At 46.6% G+C, this 17,327-nt stretch overlaps 3 protein-coding genes and 1 pseudogene across 4 annotated transcripts; 2 read left to right on the top strand and 2 right to left on the bottom strand.

The window, feature by feature from the left end:
• The first annotated feature begins 482 nt into the window (after nt 1-482).
• Nucleotides 483-2,506, top strand: fmc1 (formation of mitochondrial complex V assembly factor 1 homolog). 2 transcript variants are annotated; one of them, XM_060077099.1, is made up of 2 exons: nt 483-679; nt 2,061-2,506. In XM_060077099.1, the coding sequence occupies exons 1-2, from the start codon at nt 551-553 to the stop codon at nt 2,274-2,276; spliced, it is 345 nt and encodes a 114-aa protein (XP_059933082.1). In that variant the 5' UTR covers nt 483-550; the 3' UTR covers nt 2,277-2,506. The 2 variants fall into 2 exon arrangements, with proteins under 2 accessions (XP_059933082.1, XP_059933090.1); XM_060077107.1 differs by having other exon boundaries at nt 490-679; nt 2,073-2,506.
• Nucleotides 2,507-3,798: 1,292 nt separating this feature from the next.
• On the top strand, nt 3,799-9,450 carry LOC132475827 (heme-binding protein 1-like). The gene is made up of 4 exons (XM_060077181.1): nt 3,799-4,163; nt 6,631-6,769; nt 7,223-7,403; nt 7,637-9,450. The coding sequence occupies exons 1-4, from the start codon at nt 4,086-4,088 to the stop codon at nt 7,812-7,814; spliced, it is 576 nt and encodes a 191-aa protein (XP_059933164.1). The 5' UTR covers nt 3,799-4,085; the 3' UTR covers nt 7,815-9,450.
• wbp2nl (WBP2 N-terminal like) lies at nt 8,943-17,263 on the bottom strand. Its single transcript, XM_060077156.1, has 8 exons — nt 17,100-17,263; nt 16,514-16,622; nt 13,225-13,360; nt 12,697-12,789; nt 11,411-11,722; nt 10,293-10,382; nt 10,120-10,196; nt 8,943-9,854 (listed from the first exon to the last, which is right to left on the bottom strand). The coding sequence occupies exons 1-8, from the start codon at nt 17,156-17,158 to the stop codon at nt 9,798-9,800; spliced, it is 933 nt and encodes a 310-aa protein (XP_059933139.1). The 5' UTR covers nt 17,159-17,263; the 3' UTR covers nt 8,943-9,797.
• Nucleotides 10,837-10,955, bottom strand: LOC132453111 (5S ribosomal RNA; annotated as a pseudogene).
• Nucleotides 17,264-17,327: the final 64 nt, after the last annotated feature.

Raw genomic sequence — 17,327 nt, forward strand, 5'->3', positions numbered from 1 at the left:
ACAGGACCACAGACACAATCGACAATTTAAATGCATGCTTTAACCAAGTTTTACAATGTATACGGTCATTGAAGTGTTGGAAAACATTTGTTTTAACTAACCTGGAACGTTACCTGGTACGGATGCAGTTTCTCACCAGCAGTGGGTAACGAGAGCAGGCTGTTCTTTACATGTTTGGAGTTGGTGCATACGAGTTTATTCAACGATAAGTCAGGTTTTTAAAAAATACATTAGGTGGAGCCGTTATTGGCATGATAATCCTTAGTATAATGGATATGATGAACGCTTTCTGTCTTTGTGGCATAGAAACGGCGTCCACTCTTTTGAAGTACTTGAAATGTATTGCAGGAAAACAATGTGATTGTGGTTGACTACAACGCATTGCTAATTATACATTGCCATTAGGCTACTGATCATTGAATAGAATACATGAGTCGCGCTGCCTGAAGGACGATGGACATCGAGTGTTCGGTGGATTGATTTAACTTGTCTGGTGGCTCGATGAGTCGATTTGTTTTGCCTTGTTGCCTATCCAAAAAAGAAAAAAAGCATGTCGGGGTTGTCACCGTCGCTTCGGGTTTTCCGAGGTCTTTTAAAGGAATTACGTGCAATCCATGGGACCACCTACAAGAATACGTTGGCTTATAATTATGTTATTGACCAGTTTCGGAAAAATGGGGTGAGTTGGGCTAAAATGAGACGCTAGCAGACAATATCCTCAGCTCTGCTGTGCCTGCGTACATTACGTTAAAAACGTTGCGCCTTTTAATATCAAACGAGTTTGCTTTCATTAACCATATTACTAATGTTATAGTATGATAATATTTTTTGAAAAACTGAGTTGTAAGTTGATTATGAGAGTTACAGCCGAGCAAGGTGACCCACAGGCTAGATAGCAGAGTACCGAGACAGCCGATCCAGAGCTCTTGTTTTCGTTTACAAGGTTGAGATTAAATTTAAATATCTCAGGGACTTGGCCAAGACATCAGTATCATGCAATTTATAAATAATAACATATATGTATCCATAACAAAACGTGTATATTTTATATATGATGTTATAGTTTTCCAATAAGTAATGTAAAGAATACTGGCAGATCCCTTGGCAGTCCATACAGACACTAACACACATAGACAGAGACATACTGAATAATTAAATTAAGTTAATTTGCTGCTGGGTTTCAGGCCAAGGGGAGTCTATTAGGTGTGTGTGTGTGTGTGTGTGTGTGTGTGTGTGTGTGTGTGTGTGTGTGTGTGTGTGTGTGTGTGTGTGTGTGTGTGTGTGTGTGTGTGTGTGTGTGTGTGTGTGTGTGTGAGAAAAATAGATGGGGGGGGGGGGGGGGAGATGGGGGAGGGAGGGAGATGCCTGTTGAAATGATGTGGTTACGCTGTCAACCATATTACCATGTTTCTGCTTCACGGGAGCAGTGGGTGGGGGGGGGGGGGGAGGGTAGGGGGGAGGTGTGCTGTAGCTCAGATCATCGTGGGAGTTGGCGGATCGCTGGAGGGGATTTCCCCCCATCATCCTGGGTCTGTCAGCCCGATAGGATCTCCACAGCACAACATAACTCACACGGACGTGAGCAGGGCTAGCGTGGGCAGTCGTCGTTTAATGGGCTGGCAGGACGGTGTAGTGCTTATCGTGTGATCCCCGATGTCCAGTGTGCTGCTGGTCGGCCTCCGAGAGCAAGATGATGGCTCACTGTTACCTGCTCCTTGATGGCGTGTACCTGAATTCTTATCTTTCGATTAAAGCATTCGCTAAAGAAGCAAATGGTGTTATGTTATCCCTGTTCATTGTGTTGAAGGGCTTTCTGTGCCGTCTGTGAATCATTCTATCCAGGCACGAATATATATTTAACCATATATACATGGTTAAATATCAAAGCCATTTTTTGTTATAACTTTCGTTTTTAAACTTATCACATATTTGTATCCGTCTTTCACGGCCGCAAGCATATCAGAAAAGCATCCGTGTATACGCAAACTTACCTGGCCACAAAGCTTATTCGTATTCTGTAAAAAATTAGAATTCTAATAAATGACCCGATTGATGATTAGGTCTTGTTCCAGGTGACGGGGGAGAGGCAGTGCCGGGCACGGCAGGAGGCGCTCCACTTGTCCCAGGCGTACCTGTGTCTGCTGAGGTCCACTCGCGAACACCTGGCCCTCCACAAGCTCTACCACGGCAAGGGGGACCGCGGGCTGGCCGAGATGGCCAGCCTGGTGGGGCTTCGGCTGCCCAGCCAGCCCGGAGGCAAGGGCTGGGAGGAGTAGCACCTCCCCCTCTGGGCGTCTTCCAGAACCTTGTGGAACCCTCAAGAACCTTGTAGAACCCAGACACCAAGCCAGAAGCGGGAGCAAACCGGTGGGGGCCAGAGTGGACGAGCTCCAGTCTATAGACCACGTTCGTCATTGTTGTAGTCTTCCTCGTCATCATTTAGTTCCAGTTGATTGTAAATACGAGTTACGCGTCACGTGTTCAAATAAAGTACATTTAAACAGAACTGTGGGATTTTTGTGTCTCATGTTTCATCGTTTCAAGCGCGGGCCGATGTGTTCTTCGGTTATAACGACCACAAACGCACACGAGGGAGAATCAGGGTCAGTAGAAAAGGCAGTGTTTAAGTGCCAATTACAGCCAATATTGTGACCTAAATCAGTGAGACTTGATGATCATGTCATTCTTCCCCCGACTGGGCACTGAGGTGCCAAGATAAGAGGGGGTGAAAAAAGCAGAGCCGGCCTGTCACTCCCGATCAGACCTCCAGAGATCTGGGAAGATCCGCTTGTAGCGCTTCCCCCCCCGACGCTCTCCCCTCGCAGCCCCGCTTGATCTACTCTCCATGCTCCACGTGTCCCCCCCCCCCCCCCCCCCCCCTCTCTGTTCCTCCCTCTGTCCACAGCTCTGTCCCTCTCTCGTTCTATGTCCTCTCTTCCCACATCTGCCCATCCCTCTGTCCCTCTCTCTGTCCATCCTTCTGTCTCTCTCTCCTCCCTCCGTCCCCTGCTCGCCCCATGTCCATCCCTCTGTCCCTCTCTCTGGCCATCCCTCTGTCCCTCTCTCTGTCCATCCCTCTGTCCCTCTCTCCTCCCTCTGTACATCCCTCTGTCCCTCTCTCTGTCCATCCCTCTGTACATCCCTCTGTCCACTGCTCGGTCCTTCCCTCTTCCAGACAGGCCGCTCACGGGTCACTGCTGATGAACGCACCATCTCTCTAGGCCACATACAAACAGGAACGCATACAGGAACACACACACACACACACACACACACACACACACACACACACACACACACACACACACACACACACACACACCTCTCTCAAGCACATTGTCTCTCTCATAAACATGAAGACATAACACACACAAGGGCAGACAGTGTCACACGCAGAGATCGAGAGAATGTGGAATAAAATGTATAAACGTTGTGCTCACCGCTGTTTCACACGCACAGAGACAGACGCGGACGTGACAAAGTGAGAACGTAAGCGGCATGGAAGTGAGGTTCAGAAGTGTTGACTTTTTATAACGCCCCGTCACATACGAGCTTCTTGGAAACACTTCAGATGTTGGCTATTTTGAATGTTCACGATGCGCGCAGCAAGAGCTCGTTAACGAAGCAATTAGCGACAAAGAAGAAGAGGTGACAGCGGTTAACTGAGTCGGAAACAGGAACTAGACGAGTGACATGTCGAAGGGAGGAGGAGGAGGAAGAGGAAGAGGATAAGTGGGAGGAGGGGGAGAAGGAAGAGGATGGGAGGATGAAGAGGACTAAGGGAGGAGAATAAGGGGGAGGAGGAGGAGGGGGAGGAGTCTGCTTCCTGGTCTCCGGTTCAGCAGAGCAGAGAGGAGTCGTGTTCGGAGCATCTCCGTTCAGAGTCAAAAGACCAAAACATAAGAAGACTGAGGGGGGAGCAGGAAAGCTTTGAAGTATTTAAGCAACAAGGAAACTTATTGTAGGCTACTCTTTGTTTTCCGAAGTAATTTTAGTCTGTAAAGAACGATTGAAGAAGGGAATAAGGAGGAGCTGGAGGAGAAGGAGGACCTGACACGGAGCAGAGAGACCCGGGAGTAGACGAGATGTTCGGGATGATCAAGAACTCGCTGTTCGGCACCACAGAGGAGACGGAGTATAAACTGCTGAGCAGCGAGACCAAGGTAAGGACCGGGTCGTCTCTGGGGTCAGAGTTCAGGCACACTTCGCACTCGTGCGCGTGACCTTGCGGCTCGGAGTCCTGCACCCCCATCATTGATTTGATTGACAGGCCGACATTAATTGGTCGCGGCGCGTGCTTCTGTGACAGCGCGCGCTATACAGGTCAAACCACCCCAAGATGCAACACGTAAATTATACACGCGATGGTTAAAATGTGTATTTTCTTAACTTGCACCTTTGTGTAGGTCAGTCTGCGCGTATTAATCAGTGTTTGTGTCCCTATCCCCTGCCCGCGGGTGAAACGTAAAGGCAGATGACGTCACTAATGGCAAGGGCATCGCCGCGTATCTCCGTATGGCTCGCGCCAACCTTGCTCTTTACGTGCTGAGTTAATATTCATGCAAGCGCAATGAGAACGTTCCGGTGACGAGCAATTGGCATTTACAGTCGACGTTTCGGCGCCCATTTGTATGTGTCTGCGTGTGCGTGTGTACTGTAGGTAGGGTTGTCATCACATAAGTGATTCAATGTCATCAATAACTAATGTCTTCTGACATTACTACTGGCTGATCCCCTGGCTGTCAGGACACACACACGCGCACACACACGCACATGCACACACGCACACGCACACACACACACACAGATTGATTAATTAAATTAACTATTAATTTGTTGCTGGGTCTCAGGCCAAGTGGAGTCAATGTGTGTGTGTGTGTGTGTGTCTGTGTAAATCAGAACCACCTGATCTCTTCAGCCACCCTGACACCCAGCACTCTTAATTAAAGCAGACACCCAATACAGGGGGACACAACCACACAGACAACCAAACACACAAGCACGCACACGCACACACACACGTCGAAGACAAAGGATGTGTCTGAGTGGTTGATCACCACGGGCGCCTCACCAGCTGTCTGCCGAGTGCAACCTGCAGTTGGAACTGCGGGGATGATAAAGTACAGTGCGAGGATGACGAGGCTGAGGAGGAAGGTGTTGATTAGGGTGCCAGCCACCCAGGGACAGTGACGGGGATAATTACGTGCTTCAGAAGATGCATAAGTTGGGGTTCCCCACCTGGCAGTGATTACATGGTATTAAGTCGAGGGGTTCCACAGCACCGCTAGAGACACCCTCCCTGGGAGGACAGCCAGAAACAGCTGCCCTGGACAACCGGAGCTCAGACTACTTGGCTCTTTAATCATTCTAGCAGACACTTTCATCCATTGTATCTTAACTCAGCTGAAGCTGCTGTAGGTAAGGTTCAACAGTGGTGAAGAGAGTGCAGAGAGTGCAGGGGAGAAAACGATTTTGAACAGTAACAAACTTCATACCTTACATTTGTCATCCATTGAGAAACCTGTAACCTGTAATTTACAGGAAAGATGATAAGAGAATAGATTCCCTGACTGTTGAGAAATGAGCCAGGAACAATCTTAAAATATAAATGTCCTCATAAAAAGACAGATGCACAGTCAACCAAAACAGATATTCTCACAATACTTTTCACTCAGGAACACCAGATGGAGGGCTGTGGCGTTTTGAACAAATTACACTCTAATAATAGCTCTTAAATCGTACCTACAATACCTTTTAAATATGTAATAAAAGCTCTTGAATATTAACGACGAAGTTTAACCCAATATCATGATCTGTTCATGCACTAGGAACCTTTATCCTTCAATTTCTACTTCTTATGATCCCAGTCTGTCATAATAATGTACTTTAGTCGCCATAACAACCAGAGTAGATGGGGATCAATAGTCAGTATAGTGGGTGGAGTCAGGGTCGTGTACTTCGCCAGTCTCCTGCAAATATGTGCACGACGGTGTGTGTGTGTGTGTGTGTGTGTACGTTGTATGGGTGTGTTTTTGTGTGTTTGTTTGTAAATGTGGTGTGTTTGTGTTGTTATGCAACAGTGTGCATATCCAGACCATAATAATCTTCAGTAAACTTGGCAGCGCTCTGAGCATAAGAAAATGCATAAATATAAATCTACATAAATATGTTTTATCAGCCCCCTCACAGGACAAACACACACACCAATCCCCCTTGACATATAAATTTGCGCACACACAAACGCTGTCCCTCGTCATATAAATACCCGCACAAACATGCAGTCCTTGCCATATAAATACCTTCGCGAACATTACACACATACACACACACACACAGTGTTTTTTGAGTAGGACTTGCATGGCTGCAGGAAGAGAACATGGATGAGTCAGAGGTGATTCATGAAGAACTCTACCTCTCTCTCTCTCCTGCACGTGGGGGGTAGAAGGACAGCAGATGAAGATAATGTATGTTTATGCATGTGCTTAAAGGACTACAAGTCTGGGTTTGGATTGATGCATCCTCTTTAAATCTATTTTTTACAATTTACACAAAAATCAGCCTAGCAGTTAGCATAGCATTGAGGCTACACTGGTGAGCCCAGCAGTGACTCCCTGCCTGTTTCTCCGTTAGGATGGCGTCAGCTACGAGATACGGCGCTACGACGCCGGAAAGTACGCGGCCATTTCGTCTGAGGGCCGCTCGTTCGACCAGGTCACAGCAGAGCTGGTGAGGAAGCTCCTCATGTACATCGGTGGCACCAACGACCAGGGTAAGCTACTCTAATGCATATATATATACATTGTTTATGAATATATATATAAATATACACATGTATATAAATATATATATTTGTATATATATATATGTATGTTTATATGTGTGCATATATATATATATATATATATATATATATATATATATATATATATATATATATATATATATATATATATATACGCACACCACTGTATACTATTAACAGTTGTACCGACTAGTGAACTATGTCTGTGGAATTGATCTGGATGCATTTGCATCTGACCTGTTGAGCACACGTTTTATCAGAAATGCCGCCCAGGAGATAAACAAAATCGCCTTCAAACTACGAGAAACTTCCGGAAGCAGCCGAACGCTGGTATTCGACGTAGAATTAGTCGTAAAGAAAAAAACGACAACACAGAAGCAGAAAGGAACACGGCGCTGTTGTGTTTGTATCCCCCTGAAGCCGAGGCGATGGGAACGGCGGCGCCCATCACCATCACCGTGTTCCCGCGGGACGACGGCGTCATGTCTCGCCGCCTGGTGGTGGGGATCCGGATCCCCATGGCGTACCAGCGCAGCCCGCCGGCGCCCAGCGACAGCGCCATCCGGATCGAGGAGAGGCCCGGCATGACCGTCTACGCCCTGTGAGTCTTCCTCCAGGACTTGGTTCTCCCCCAAGCCCCTTCTCTTTTTTCCTACAGGCGTCATCAACTCTGTTCCTGCGGGAAAGTTGGACCTTTGACGTGGTTTTCTCCCCCGAGCAATGATCCTTTCAGGCCAAACTAACTCCCAAGATTTACAGCTACAGCCACCAAGGATGCACTTCTTGACCCGAGTGACCCCCCACGACCGCCTAACTTGTGCTTCCTGTTTCCAGTCAGTTTGGAGGCTTCGCCGGGGAGACAGAGTACCGGGCCGAGGCGCTCCGACTGACGCGCACGCTGGGGGAGACCGCCCCGTACCAGCGCAAGCAGTACTTCTGCTGCAGCTACGACGTGCCCATCAAACCGTACGGCCGGCGCAACGAGGTGTGGTTCCTGCAAGAGGAGCCGTAGGTTCTTCATCCACCTCAGAACCTCCCGTCCTTTTCCTTCTTCCTGTACCTGACACCTCCCCCACACAACCGACAGTCGTCTGGGCCTGAATGCTGGATGGGTAGAGGGAATATTAAGGTCCTGGAGCTAGTAGGCAGATGTTCTCCACGATGGCCCGTTGATACAGACACCGCCCCCTGGTGGGAGAGTTTAAAACATCTTTGCTGCACCACACTCACACATAAACACCAGTACAGTCAGTGCACCCCCCCCCCCCCCCTCCCCCCAGATGAAATTAGCTTCGGAATCTTCTTAAAATATATTTTTTAATCGTTTTTCTTCAATTATAAAAGGATATGTTAAAGGGTGCAGGTTTGGTAGGGCGGTAGATTTTAGTTGTTCTCTTCGTGGTTCAGACCCTGAAAATCAATCAATAGGCAAACATAAATTAAGTCTGCTGGCTGAGCAGCCGTCCTGGAGAGCGCAGAGCTAAAGGTCGGGTTACCGACTGGACTTAACCCGGTGCAACAGGTCAGATGTTGGGAACTAAATATTTCAGGCTATAGGGGTGAGGTCAGCCCTTAGGTACTGCAGGTCAGAGGGCAGAGTATAGAGTTCACAGAACATCCTGCTCGGCCCGATAACAAGATATGGTCGGCCTGGAAACACTCTGAAACCCACTCTATACCGTTCTAGTTGTTTGTATCAAGTTAACACACGTTTTAGGCTTTTGTATCCATCCTGTCATGTTACATTGCACCACTTGTTTGATAAAAGCACAAATGAGTTCTGCACAAAAACTAAACTGAAAAACTAGGATGTGAGCCATAGCCAGGTGTGAAGATGTTTAGTGTACCGTATATTACTGGCTTCTATGTTTATCAAAATCAAAGCAGTTACTGGTGAATACTTTGTATTGAAAAATGTTATTTATTATAATTCTTATTATGAAATGGTGTTATGGAATACTTTGTAGTGTGTGATTTTCTGTGAAAATATGGAGTGTAGATATTCGTGAGAATATAATAGCCATTTACTTAATAAATATCTAGTTAGTATTAAGAAGTGACTGTTTTTTCTTATATTGTGTTCGTTAAAGATTGTACTCTTTCAAGCCGTTACGCCTATTACATTAAACCAACATCAGTGGAAACTACTATACTTTTATTGTAACTATTAAACATATCCAGTTAAGGAGTTAGAATTACAAACGAGCTATAGGGCATTTGATTCATTCAAGCAAGCCAAGATCCAAAATGGAGTTCCCAGAGCCTCAGTGACCGGCTCCATTAGTTACCTAGAGCGGGCTTTTAAGGGGAATAAGCTAACCACTTTCAGACATCTTCTCACAGGTGGAACACGAGAGATACATAGTACCCCTGAGTGGGGTCATGACAGAGTGTAATTACAGAGTGGACAGTTCTGGTTTCAGCCAGGCTATGCATTCATGAATACAATAGAGGGCACACACAGACACACACACACACACACACAGACAGACACACACTCGCACGCACACACACACACACACACACACACACACACACACACACACGCACACGCGCGCCCGGAGCATGATTGTATAATATCATTTACAATGCTGGTTGTGGTAGTTAGTGTTAATAAGCTTGGGAGTATCTGCTATGAAAGGTGTTAGCATTTTGTTTAAAATACATTCTTCATAATGTCCGCATCACTACAAACTTGCGGATAAAGAAGCTCTCGGCAAAACAACTGAACATTTTCATCGAAAGCTTAAGAACACTTGGAAAATGTCCCACTCAACTTCAAACCTTAATAGACAAATACGGAAAAGATTTGGAATGAATTCCGATACCAAAGTGGAAGGATAAAAGTCAGTCCATTATTTTTGATTCCGGAATATCACTAAAGTCCGCCATGTCTTGGATTGGTCGCACCACAGCAGGTCTGCACTACAGAAGGAGGTCACTGTAGAGGTTCCATGGGAGAGAAAAGTGCAGGAAAACAGCAGACTGCGATTGGTTAGTTATTCTTCTTCTCTGGTGCTCCGGGGTAAGGTGCGTAGGGAGGAGGCTGCTCCTGAAAGAACACAAACCAAAATCCGTGTCTAGTACTCTTAAATCGGTATCTAGTATTCTGAACCAATACCCTGTACTCTCAACCAGTACATAAACACACAATAATGAATAAGCTACTGCCACGAGACATCGAATAATTCAGTCCAACTGATTAAATAGAAAAAAGTGTTAGAGGGAGGAATATTTGTAACAGTGTAGTTGTTGTAGTCGTAATAATAATATAGAGATAGAGAGATAGTTAGATAAAGAGAGAGAGGACTGCGTACCATGGGCATGTAGACCTGGTGGGGATCAGTGGGGTTGTAGTAAGCCCGCCCAGCAGCCTCCATTGCTTTGGGATTACCTAAAATGGAGGGAGAGAGAGAGAGTCAGAGAGAGAGACACAGACAGACAGACAGACAGACAGACAGACAGACAGACAGACAGACAGAGTACTAACCCGGTGTGGGTGAGGGGGCGCTCCAGTTCTGGGGGGGTCCAGGGTAGGCGGGGGGAGGGGCCATGTAGGCGGGAGCAGAGGGGTACACACCTGGAACACACAGGTAGTAATAATAATGATGGATTGAATTTATACAGCGCTTTTCTAGACACTCAGACGCTTTTACAGGGAAGGGGGAACCTCACTAACCACCACCAGTGTGTAGCACCCACTTGGGTGATGCCCGGCAGCCAATCTGCGCCAGAACGCTCACCACACACCAGCTTGAGGTGGAGAGTGAGGGAAATAATGAGTCAGCCAATTATACAGGAGGATGATTAGGGGGCCGGATTGAATGAGCCTGGTTGGGCCAGGACACCGGGGAAACCCCTACTCTTTGCGATCAGTGCCCTGGGAACTTTTATGACCTCAGTGAGTCAGGACCTCGGTTTTACGTCTCGTCCGAAGGACGGCACCTTCCACAGCACAGTGTCCCCGTCTCTGCACTGGGGCAGAGTGAAGGGGCCAGAGGGAAGAGTGCCACCTATAGGCCACTACCCGACACCACTTACCGCACCTGGTATTCCCAGGCGGTCTCCCATCCAGGTACTAACCAGGCCCGATCATGCTTAGCTTCTAAGATCAGACGAGATCGGGCGTGTCCATGGTGGTAAGGCCGTTGTACCATTAACAATAGCACTAGTTACATGATTCTTAATCACACCTGCAGAACCATTAACTACTAGTAAGAATATTGGTAATACCATTAACTATAAACACTACTCTGATTAGCATTGATGCAGGAAGTACCATTAACTATTATGATTTCCAGTAATGCAGGCAGTACCATTAACTACAAGTACAACTTATGATTAGTAGTTGACCAGTTAAAACCTTAACTTACTAGTAATACTAGGATTAGCAGTAATGCAGGTAGTATCGTTAACTGCTGTTACTACTTATGATTAGTAGTAGTATGAGCCATAGGTACTATTATTACTCACACTAGTACTATATAACTCATTATTACCATTGCATTACTTTAGTAGTTACTTTCTACTCTTAGTATGATTTGATTTGACATTAGTTTGGATTCCGTCACGTCCAGTCATGACAATAACCAATGAGGGGCAGTGTACCGGCAGCAGTGGTGGGGAAGGGGTAGCCCATGTTCCCATGGGGCGGAGCCTGGTAGAACCCGTTGGGCTGAGGGGGCGGGGCCTGGTAGAACCCGTTGGGCTGAGGGGGCGGAGCCTGGTAGAACCCGTTGGGCTGTGGCGGCGGAGGTTGGTAGAATCCATTCTGTTGAGGGGGGGGAGGTTGGTAGAACCCGTTGTGCTGCGGCGCTTGGGGGCAGTAGCCTGGGGGAGCGGGGGTGAAGCCGTTCACCCCCCCGGGGGATGGGTAGCCAAACGACGGCCCGCCGGGTTGTGCCGCGGGAGGGCGAGACGCTGAAACACACAGGACGGCAGGGTGTTAGATTAGTGTAGCAGTTTGCCCAAAGGTTCTGGGTACCACCCAGGGCAGCCTAGCCTGTAGGCATCCTAGAGCAAGAGGACCCCTAACGCGACCTGGAGGCCTGTCTCTGTACTGTCCAACCCCTACCTGCTCCTGAATGACCTGTCTCTGCACTGTCTAACCCCTACCTGCTCCTGAATGACCTGTCTCTGTACTGTCTAACCCCTACATGCTCCTGAATGACCCCGTCTCTGTACTGTCTAACCCCTACCTGCTCCTGAATGACCCGTCTCTGTACTGTCTAACCCCTACCTGCTCCTGAATGACCTGTCTCTGGACTGTCTAACCCCTACCTGCTCCTTAATGACCTGTCTCTGTACTATCAAACCCCTAGCTGCTCCTGAATGACCGATTACTGTAATGTCTAACCCCTACCTGCTCCTTAATGACATTTCTCTGTACTGTACAACCCCTATCTGCTCTGATCAGTATTCAATGTAAATCACTGAGTGGCTAAAAAGTAAACAGTAACACCGTGGTTGAAGACACCATGACTTCATTGATAAAATAATCCATTCACTACTTTGTCATTAGGATTTGATCGTCATCGACTCATTACATCATTGAAGCGTCCTCTAGGATCAACTCATTGCTCCCTGACCCAAGACATTGCACTAATTATGTTAAGAAGAACTGGTCAATCAGTATTGAAGTAGTGAAGAAGAGGTGTTGGAGGTCAGCCTAGGAACAGGTCTGGGTCTATGAGGACCAGGACTAACTCTAGACCAGGTCTATGAGGACCAGGACTAACTCTAGACCAGGTCTATGAGGACCAGGACTAACTCTAAACCAGGTCTATGAGGACCAGGACTAACTCTAGACCAGGTCTATGAGGACCAGGACTGACTCTAGACCAGGTCTAGGTCCATGAGGAGCCCTAGGACCAGGTATATGTTGAGGTACCCACCGTTGGTGGCCAGTTTGAAGAGGTGCTGGCCCAGCTCGATGGCTCCCCCGCTGGTGAAAGACATCTTGAAGCTGGCCCTGCCCTCCCAGCCACCTGGTTTTACACACACACACACACACACACACACACACACACACACACACACACACACACACACACACACACACACACACACACACACACACACACACACACACACACACACACACACACACACACACACACACACACACACACACACACACACAAATCAGTGGAATAATAATAATAATATGTTCATTCATAAAAATATTATGTGTAAGAATATTGGATGCCTTAACCCTCCCAGCTCCTTAATGACACATATTTGAAAATAGCGTCTGCTTAATGAATATAGAGTATATCAATTAAATAAAGAGAAGGGAGGTGGAGCAAGGAGTGAGGAGGAGTGAGGAGGAGTGAGGAGGAGTGAGGAGGAGTGAGGAGGAGTGAGGAGGCAGGGAGGATTGAGGAGGAGGGGAGGATTGAGGAGGCGGGGAGAGGACTCACCGCCGGGTTCAGCCGACACGGTCCCCTTGATGAAGTTGGCAGCGAAGACGGGCTGCTCTATGCTGCAGCCCTTCATCAGGTAGTAGGGGAACATGCAGGAGCCCAGGCAGTCCTTGTTGCTGGACACAAACACCAGCTGGAAGGAAGACAGGGGGCTCGTGTTTACATACCCTGTATTTACACCCACTTCTTCAAGTGGGGCTTTTGAGATTATATCCAGGGCGTGAACGAAAAAATATATCAGTAAATAAATTGAAACCTAGAAAAAAAAAAAGTTGTATTCACATAAAAAATAATATAATGCTTGCATCATTTGCGACACAAGGTACATTTCACCAACGTGCACTTAGGTAGTCTAATTGTTGCGTGTAATCTTGCATATTTGACAAACTGGACAGGCTTATTATTGCATTACAAGGTGAAAGCACAAGCGTCTTGTGGCTGAATTATAAACTGTACACATTCATGAGGTGGATCTGAACCAGACTTGTCGGCCTGTGGGCCGAATCCGGCCCAATACCTCATTTATAAAAAAAAATAATAATACTTCTCCCACAATGCAACCCGTGAAATTATGGCATCCTGCCGCTTGATTGCAGTGTTTCCAAATCTGCGTTTATCTTTAAGAGTTTACTTACAAGTGAGAGTTGAAAAGATCTACAAATAATCCCAAAATGTCCTAGAGAGAAATGTATACAGAGGGAAGGCAATATAATGAAAGATGGGGAAGCGAATACATAGGGTTCTTTGTGCTTCAAGGAGAAAAACAGGTATTTTTCTGTGCTACGAGGCAGTGTCAGTGAAATAGGAATACAATGAACACAGAGCCAAGTATTCTAAATTTAGCCTCAGTGAAAAACTGTCCAAGAATTAACAGGCAGACTGCAATCACAGCAGAATACGTCTACAAAAGCTACAGCCCAAAATGATGCAGCAGTGAAAGCTAGCTTTATTGTCGCTGCAAAAAAATCCCTCGAGCTACCAAGCTTACATAAATTTTTTTAATTCATGTAATTGCATGTACAATATTTGTACACTTGAATAAATAATAATCAAATGCAGACAGTCATTTAACAATATGTTAAAGAATAGTTACACATTTTATATAGTCTTACAGTTTCAACCGGCCCTTTGAGAGCAACTATAATGCTGATGTGGCCCGGGACCAGGGCTGTACGCTTAGCTTTTTCACTAGGAGCACAGGTGCTCCTAAATGAAAAAATTTAGGAGCACAGAAAAGATTTAGGAGCACTATGAAATTTTTTAAATAACACAATTTTATTATTAACAGTCAAATCAGTAACACACATTAAACATATACCACAGTGCCATCATAAGGCCTACTGCAATTAAACGCAGAGAATATCTCTGTCCCACAATTTTTTGTAGTCAGGTCGCCTGGCACGCTTGGCTGAGTCGCATCATGTAACTGTCTCTGCAGGTGATGTGCCGCTTGGAGTGGTTGTGTTTTGTTACACCATCTTTTTTTAAATGGGGGTTTCCAGTCACAAATGCTGAATTACCTGCCTGCTTCTGCCCTTTGCAATACTTACAGAACATGAGGTTGTTCTCAAACTCTAGCCAAGGGAAGAGTTTTATCCAATCAGATTTAAACTTGTAAACCTTGCTAGCACTGTCGGTGCTAACGCTAGCTGTTGCCATCTCCTCTGGCTCGACACTGTCAGTCCCAGATTCCACATTTTCTCTCACATTTCTCTCACCGATGTCCTCTCCCTTCTTGGTTCCACCACTTTGATTTTTTCGAAAATACGACTCGATGCTCTTCATTTTTCAAACGTTCCCGCTACGATCGAGTATCCCGACTACGACTGATAACAATGCGCATGTTCACACCGAGATCACCCCGCCCAGCTTGCGCCGCGTCTACTGCATCTACCTGCCGCCAGACTCCGCGGTAGACAGAAGCGGTACCGCTGGAGAAACTACTTCCCCTCTTGTACACACACACCGCAAAAGTTGAAAAAATATAAACTTCCATGGGCCGGTGAATCGCCGTGTCGCGCCGCCTGGTGTGGACTACCGAGCCGCTCGGGGATGGCCGGGCGACGCGTATTGACATTCAATGTAAAGTCGCCGCAACGAGCTGGGCGACGTGATCGCGTGTCATCATGAGAGTTCTGTGTTTTCCAGGTGTGAAAATGTCGATTTGTATAGGCTAGAGATGCGAGAAAATTGTACTCTACTTTGATCCACTTTGTATGAATTTATTTTAGGATCAAAAAGCTAATGAAAGGGTTGAAATCCTGCTCGCACCCGTGCGCCCTTTTTATTTTTTCTACTCGCACAATCTATTTTTAGGCGCATATGCGAGTAAAATGCTCGCACTGTACAGCCCTGCCCGGGACGAAAATTTGTTTGAAATCCCTGATCTAAACGTTGGACTGCACGAATGAATGGAGGAAGTTTAAATTATGGAGGATTGTTAACACTGGGAAGACATTCACCACCCATCTCCAAGCTCTTCAGGTACACTTTAACAAGTATTTCCCCAAGAGTAAACAGCCGCAGAACAATATGACTGGGATACGATTACCTTTCTCGACACTGACATACATGAAAAACGTACATGCAGAAGACACAATACAGCGACTAAACGGGGAAGATCACCTTTCTTAGTAGACCGTTTCCCATCATCTCATAAGGTGAGTTTAACTTTACTTATATAGGCCTACTTTCACTATCATAAACAAGCAAATTTTAGGATTATGGCTAACAGGCTGTTGCGTTCTTTATAATATCAAAGTGTGGTGTCCATGAATAGGCTTATTACTGTGTGTGCACGCAAACGTTTTCATGGGACAACAACCTCCAGATATCTCTGATTTTTGGGGGGTCAGTTTGGGAACCCCTGCTGTAGATTGTGAGTTATGAGTGTTAAGGGCTGATTACGGTGATCCCACATTCAAGCAACGCAAGGGGGTTAAGGACCCCTTACGTCCTTGCGGACCCGCCTTGTTTCCGCTGCAAGGGTCTGACGCGCGCCTTCCAAAAATGTTAACCTTCCCACGCAGCAGCAAGGGCTGTGACTGGTCCGCTTACTAAAACCCGACGCAGAACCATTAAGGTTCACGACTGCGTCATTGTGTTGCGTGAACGTGGGCCCATAATCAGCCCTTTAGCGTTAGTCGAAGTTGTGAGTTGTGGGAGTTAATGAGAGTAAGAGCTAGCATACACTGTAAGAAGTTAATGAGAGAGTAAGCATTGCCTTTAATGAGTTGATGATAGTTACCTTTAGCATACCCTGTAGTGAGTTAATGAGTTAGCTTACCCTGTATGGTGTGAGGTAAACAGAACCCTTCTTGGTCCCCTTGAGGAGATCAGTCTTACTGCTGACATCACTGAAGGAGAGCTCCACATTCTTACACTCTCTCAGAACACTGATTAGGAGGAGAGGAGAGGAGGCAAAGAAAAGGGAGAGGACAGGGAGGCGGAGTTTTACTTCATGTTTAATTTGATGTAGCCTATATAAAGTCACTAAAGGCAACAAAAGAAAGAAAACGGGAAGCTATTACGAGTGGCTTTTTGTGTGTGTGCGTGTGCGTGTGTGTGTGTGATGACAACATGTCACCAACCCGTTGCCCAACATGTACATCATGTTAGTTAAGTCTCGTTTCCACAACATCCCCACCACCATCCACACACTAAACGTAACGTGATGTTATACATCCGCTCATGGACTCTCTTGTTCCATGTTGTGACGTGGATGGCCTCCCAATGACAACTAGCGGTAGCATGAAGCTAACCTCACAGCAGTTTATATCACAGGTTTATACGACATGTAAGACTGGCAGGAAGCTGGTCAAAAGTTAACCGCTATCCCGGCTGAGCAGGAAACCGTCCTGTCGTCCACCTACCTCTCTCCGTTGTGTACTAGAACTCCGCCGTTCTGCGAGTGGTTTCGATTCAGCGACATGTTGTTTACTGCGGCGCTCCTTCTCGTTACCGAAACACCGTCAACACCCTGACGTCACCACGTCAGCTGTTTCCCCGTCTCGTGACGCGTTCGGTAACGTCCTGAAAGTAGGTCAAAACGAGACAAGTTAACCCATTGCTGTTTTGAAGTATTGCGTTATCATTGCAAA

This window comes from Gadus macrocephalus, chromosome 2, assembly GCF_031168955.1.
Source record: "Gadus macrocephalus chromosome 2, ASM3116895v1".
NCBI classification, from domain to species: Eukaryota; Metazoa; Chordata; class Actinopteri; order Gadiformes; family Gadidae; genus Gadus; species Gadus macrocephalus.

What these genes read in the sequence shown, in the direction of transcription:
- wbp2nl (XM_060077156.1), bottom strand. Translation starts at nt 17,158, where the DNA reads ATGTCGCTGAATCGAAACCACTCGCAGAACGGCGGAGTTCTAGTACAC. An exon ending in CTAGTACACAACGGAGAGAG is followed by an intron (nt 16,623 to 17,099) that starts GTAGGTGGACGA and finishes CCTCCTAATCAG; the next exon opens with TGTTCTGAGAGAGTGTAAGA. An exon ending in CTTCAAACTGGCCACCAACG is followed by an intron (nt 11,723 to 12,696) that starts GTGGGTACCTCA and finishes TGTGTGTTTCAG; the next exon opens with CGTCTCGCCCTCCCGCGGCA.
- fmc1 (XM_060077099.1), top strand. Translation starts at nt 551, where the DNA reads ATGTCGGGGTTGTCACCGTCGCTTCGGGTTTTCCGAGGTCTTTTAAAG. An exon ending in ACCAGTTTCGGAAAAATGGG is followed by an intron (nt 680 to 2,060) that starts GTGAGTTGGGCT and finishes ATTGATGATTAG; the next exon opens with GTCTTGTTCCAGGTGACGGG.
- LOC132475827 (XM_060077181.1), top strand. Translation starts at nt 4,086, where the DNA reads ATGTTCGGGATGATCAAGAACTCGCTGTTCGGCACCACAGAGGAGACG. An exon ending in CGGTGGCACCAACGACCAGG is followed by an intron (nt 6,770 to 7,222) that starts GTAAGCTACTCT and finishes ATCCCCCTGAAG; the next exon opens with CCGAGGCGATGGGAACGGCG. An exon ending in GGCATGACCGTCTACGCCCT is followed by an intron (nt 7,404 to 7,636) that starts GTGAGTCTTCCT and finishes TCCTGTTTCCAG; the next exon opens with TCAGTTTGGAGGCTTCGCCG.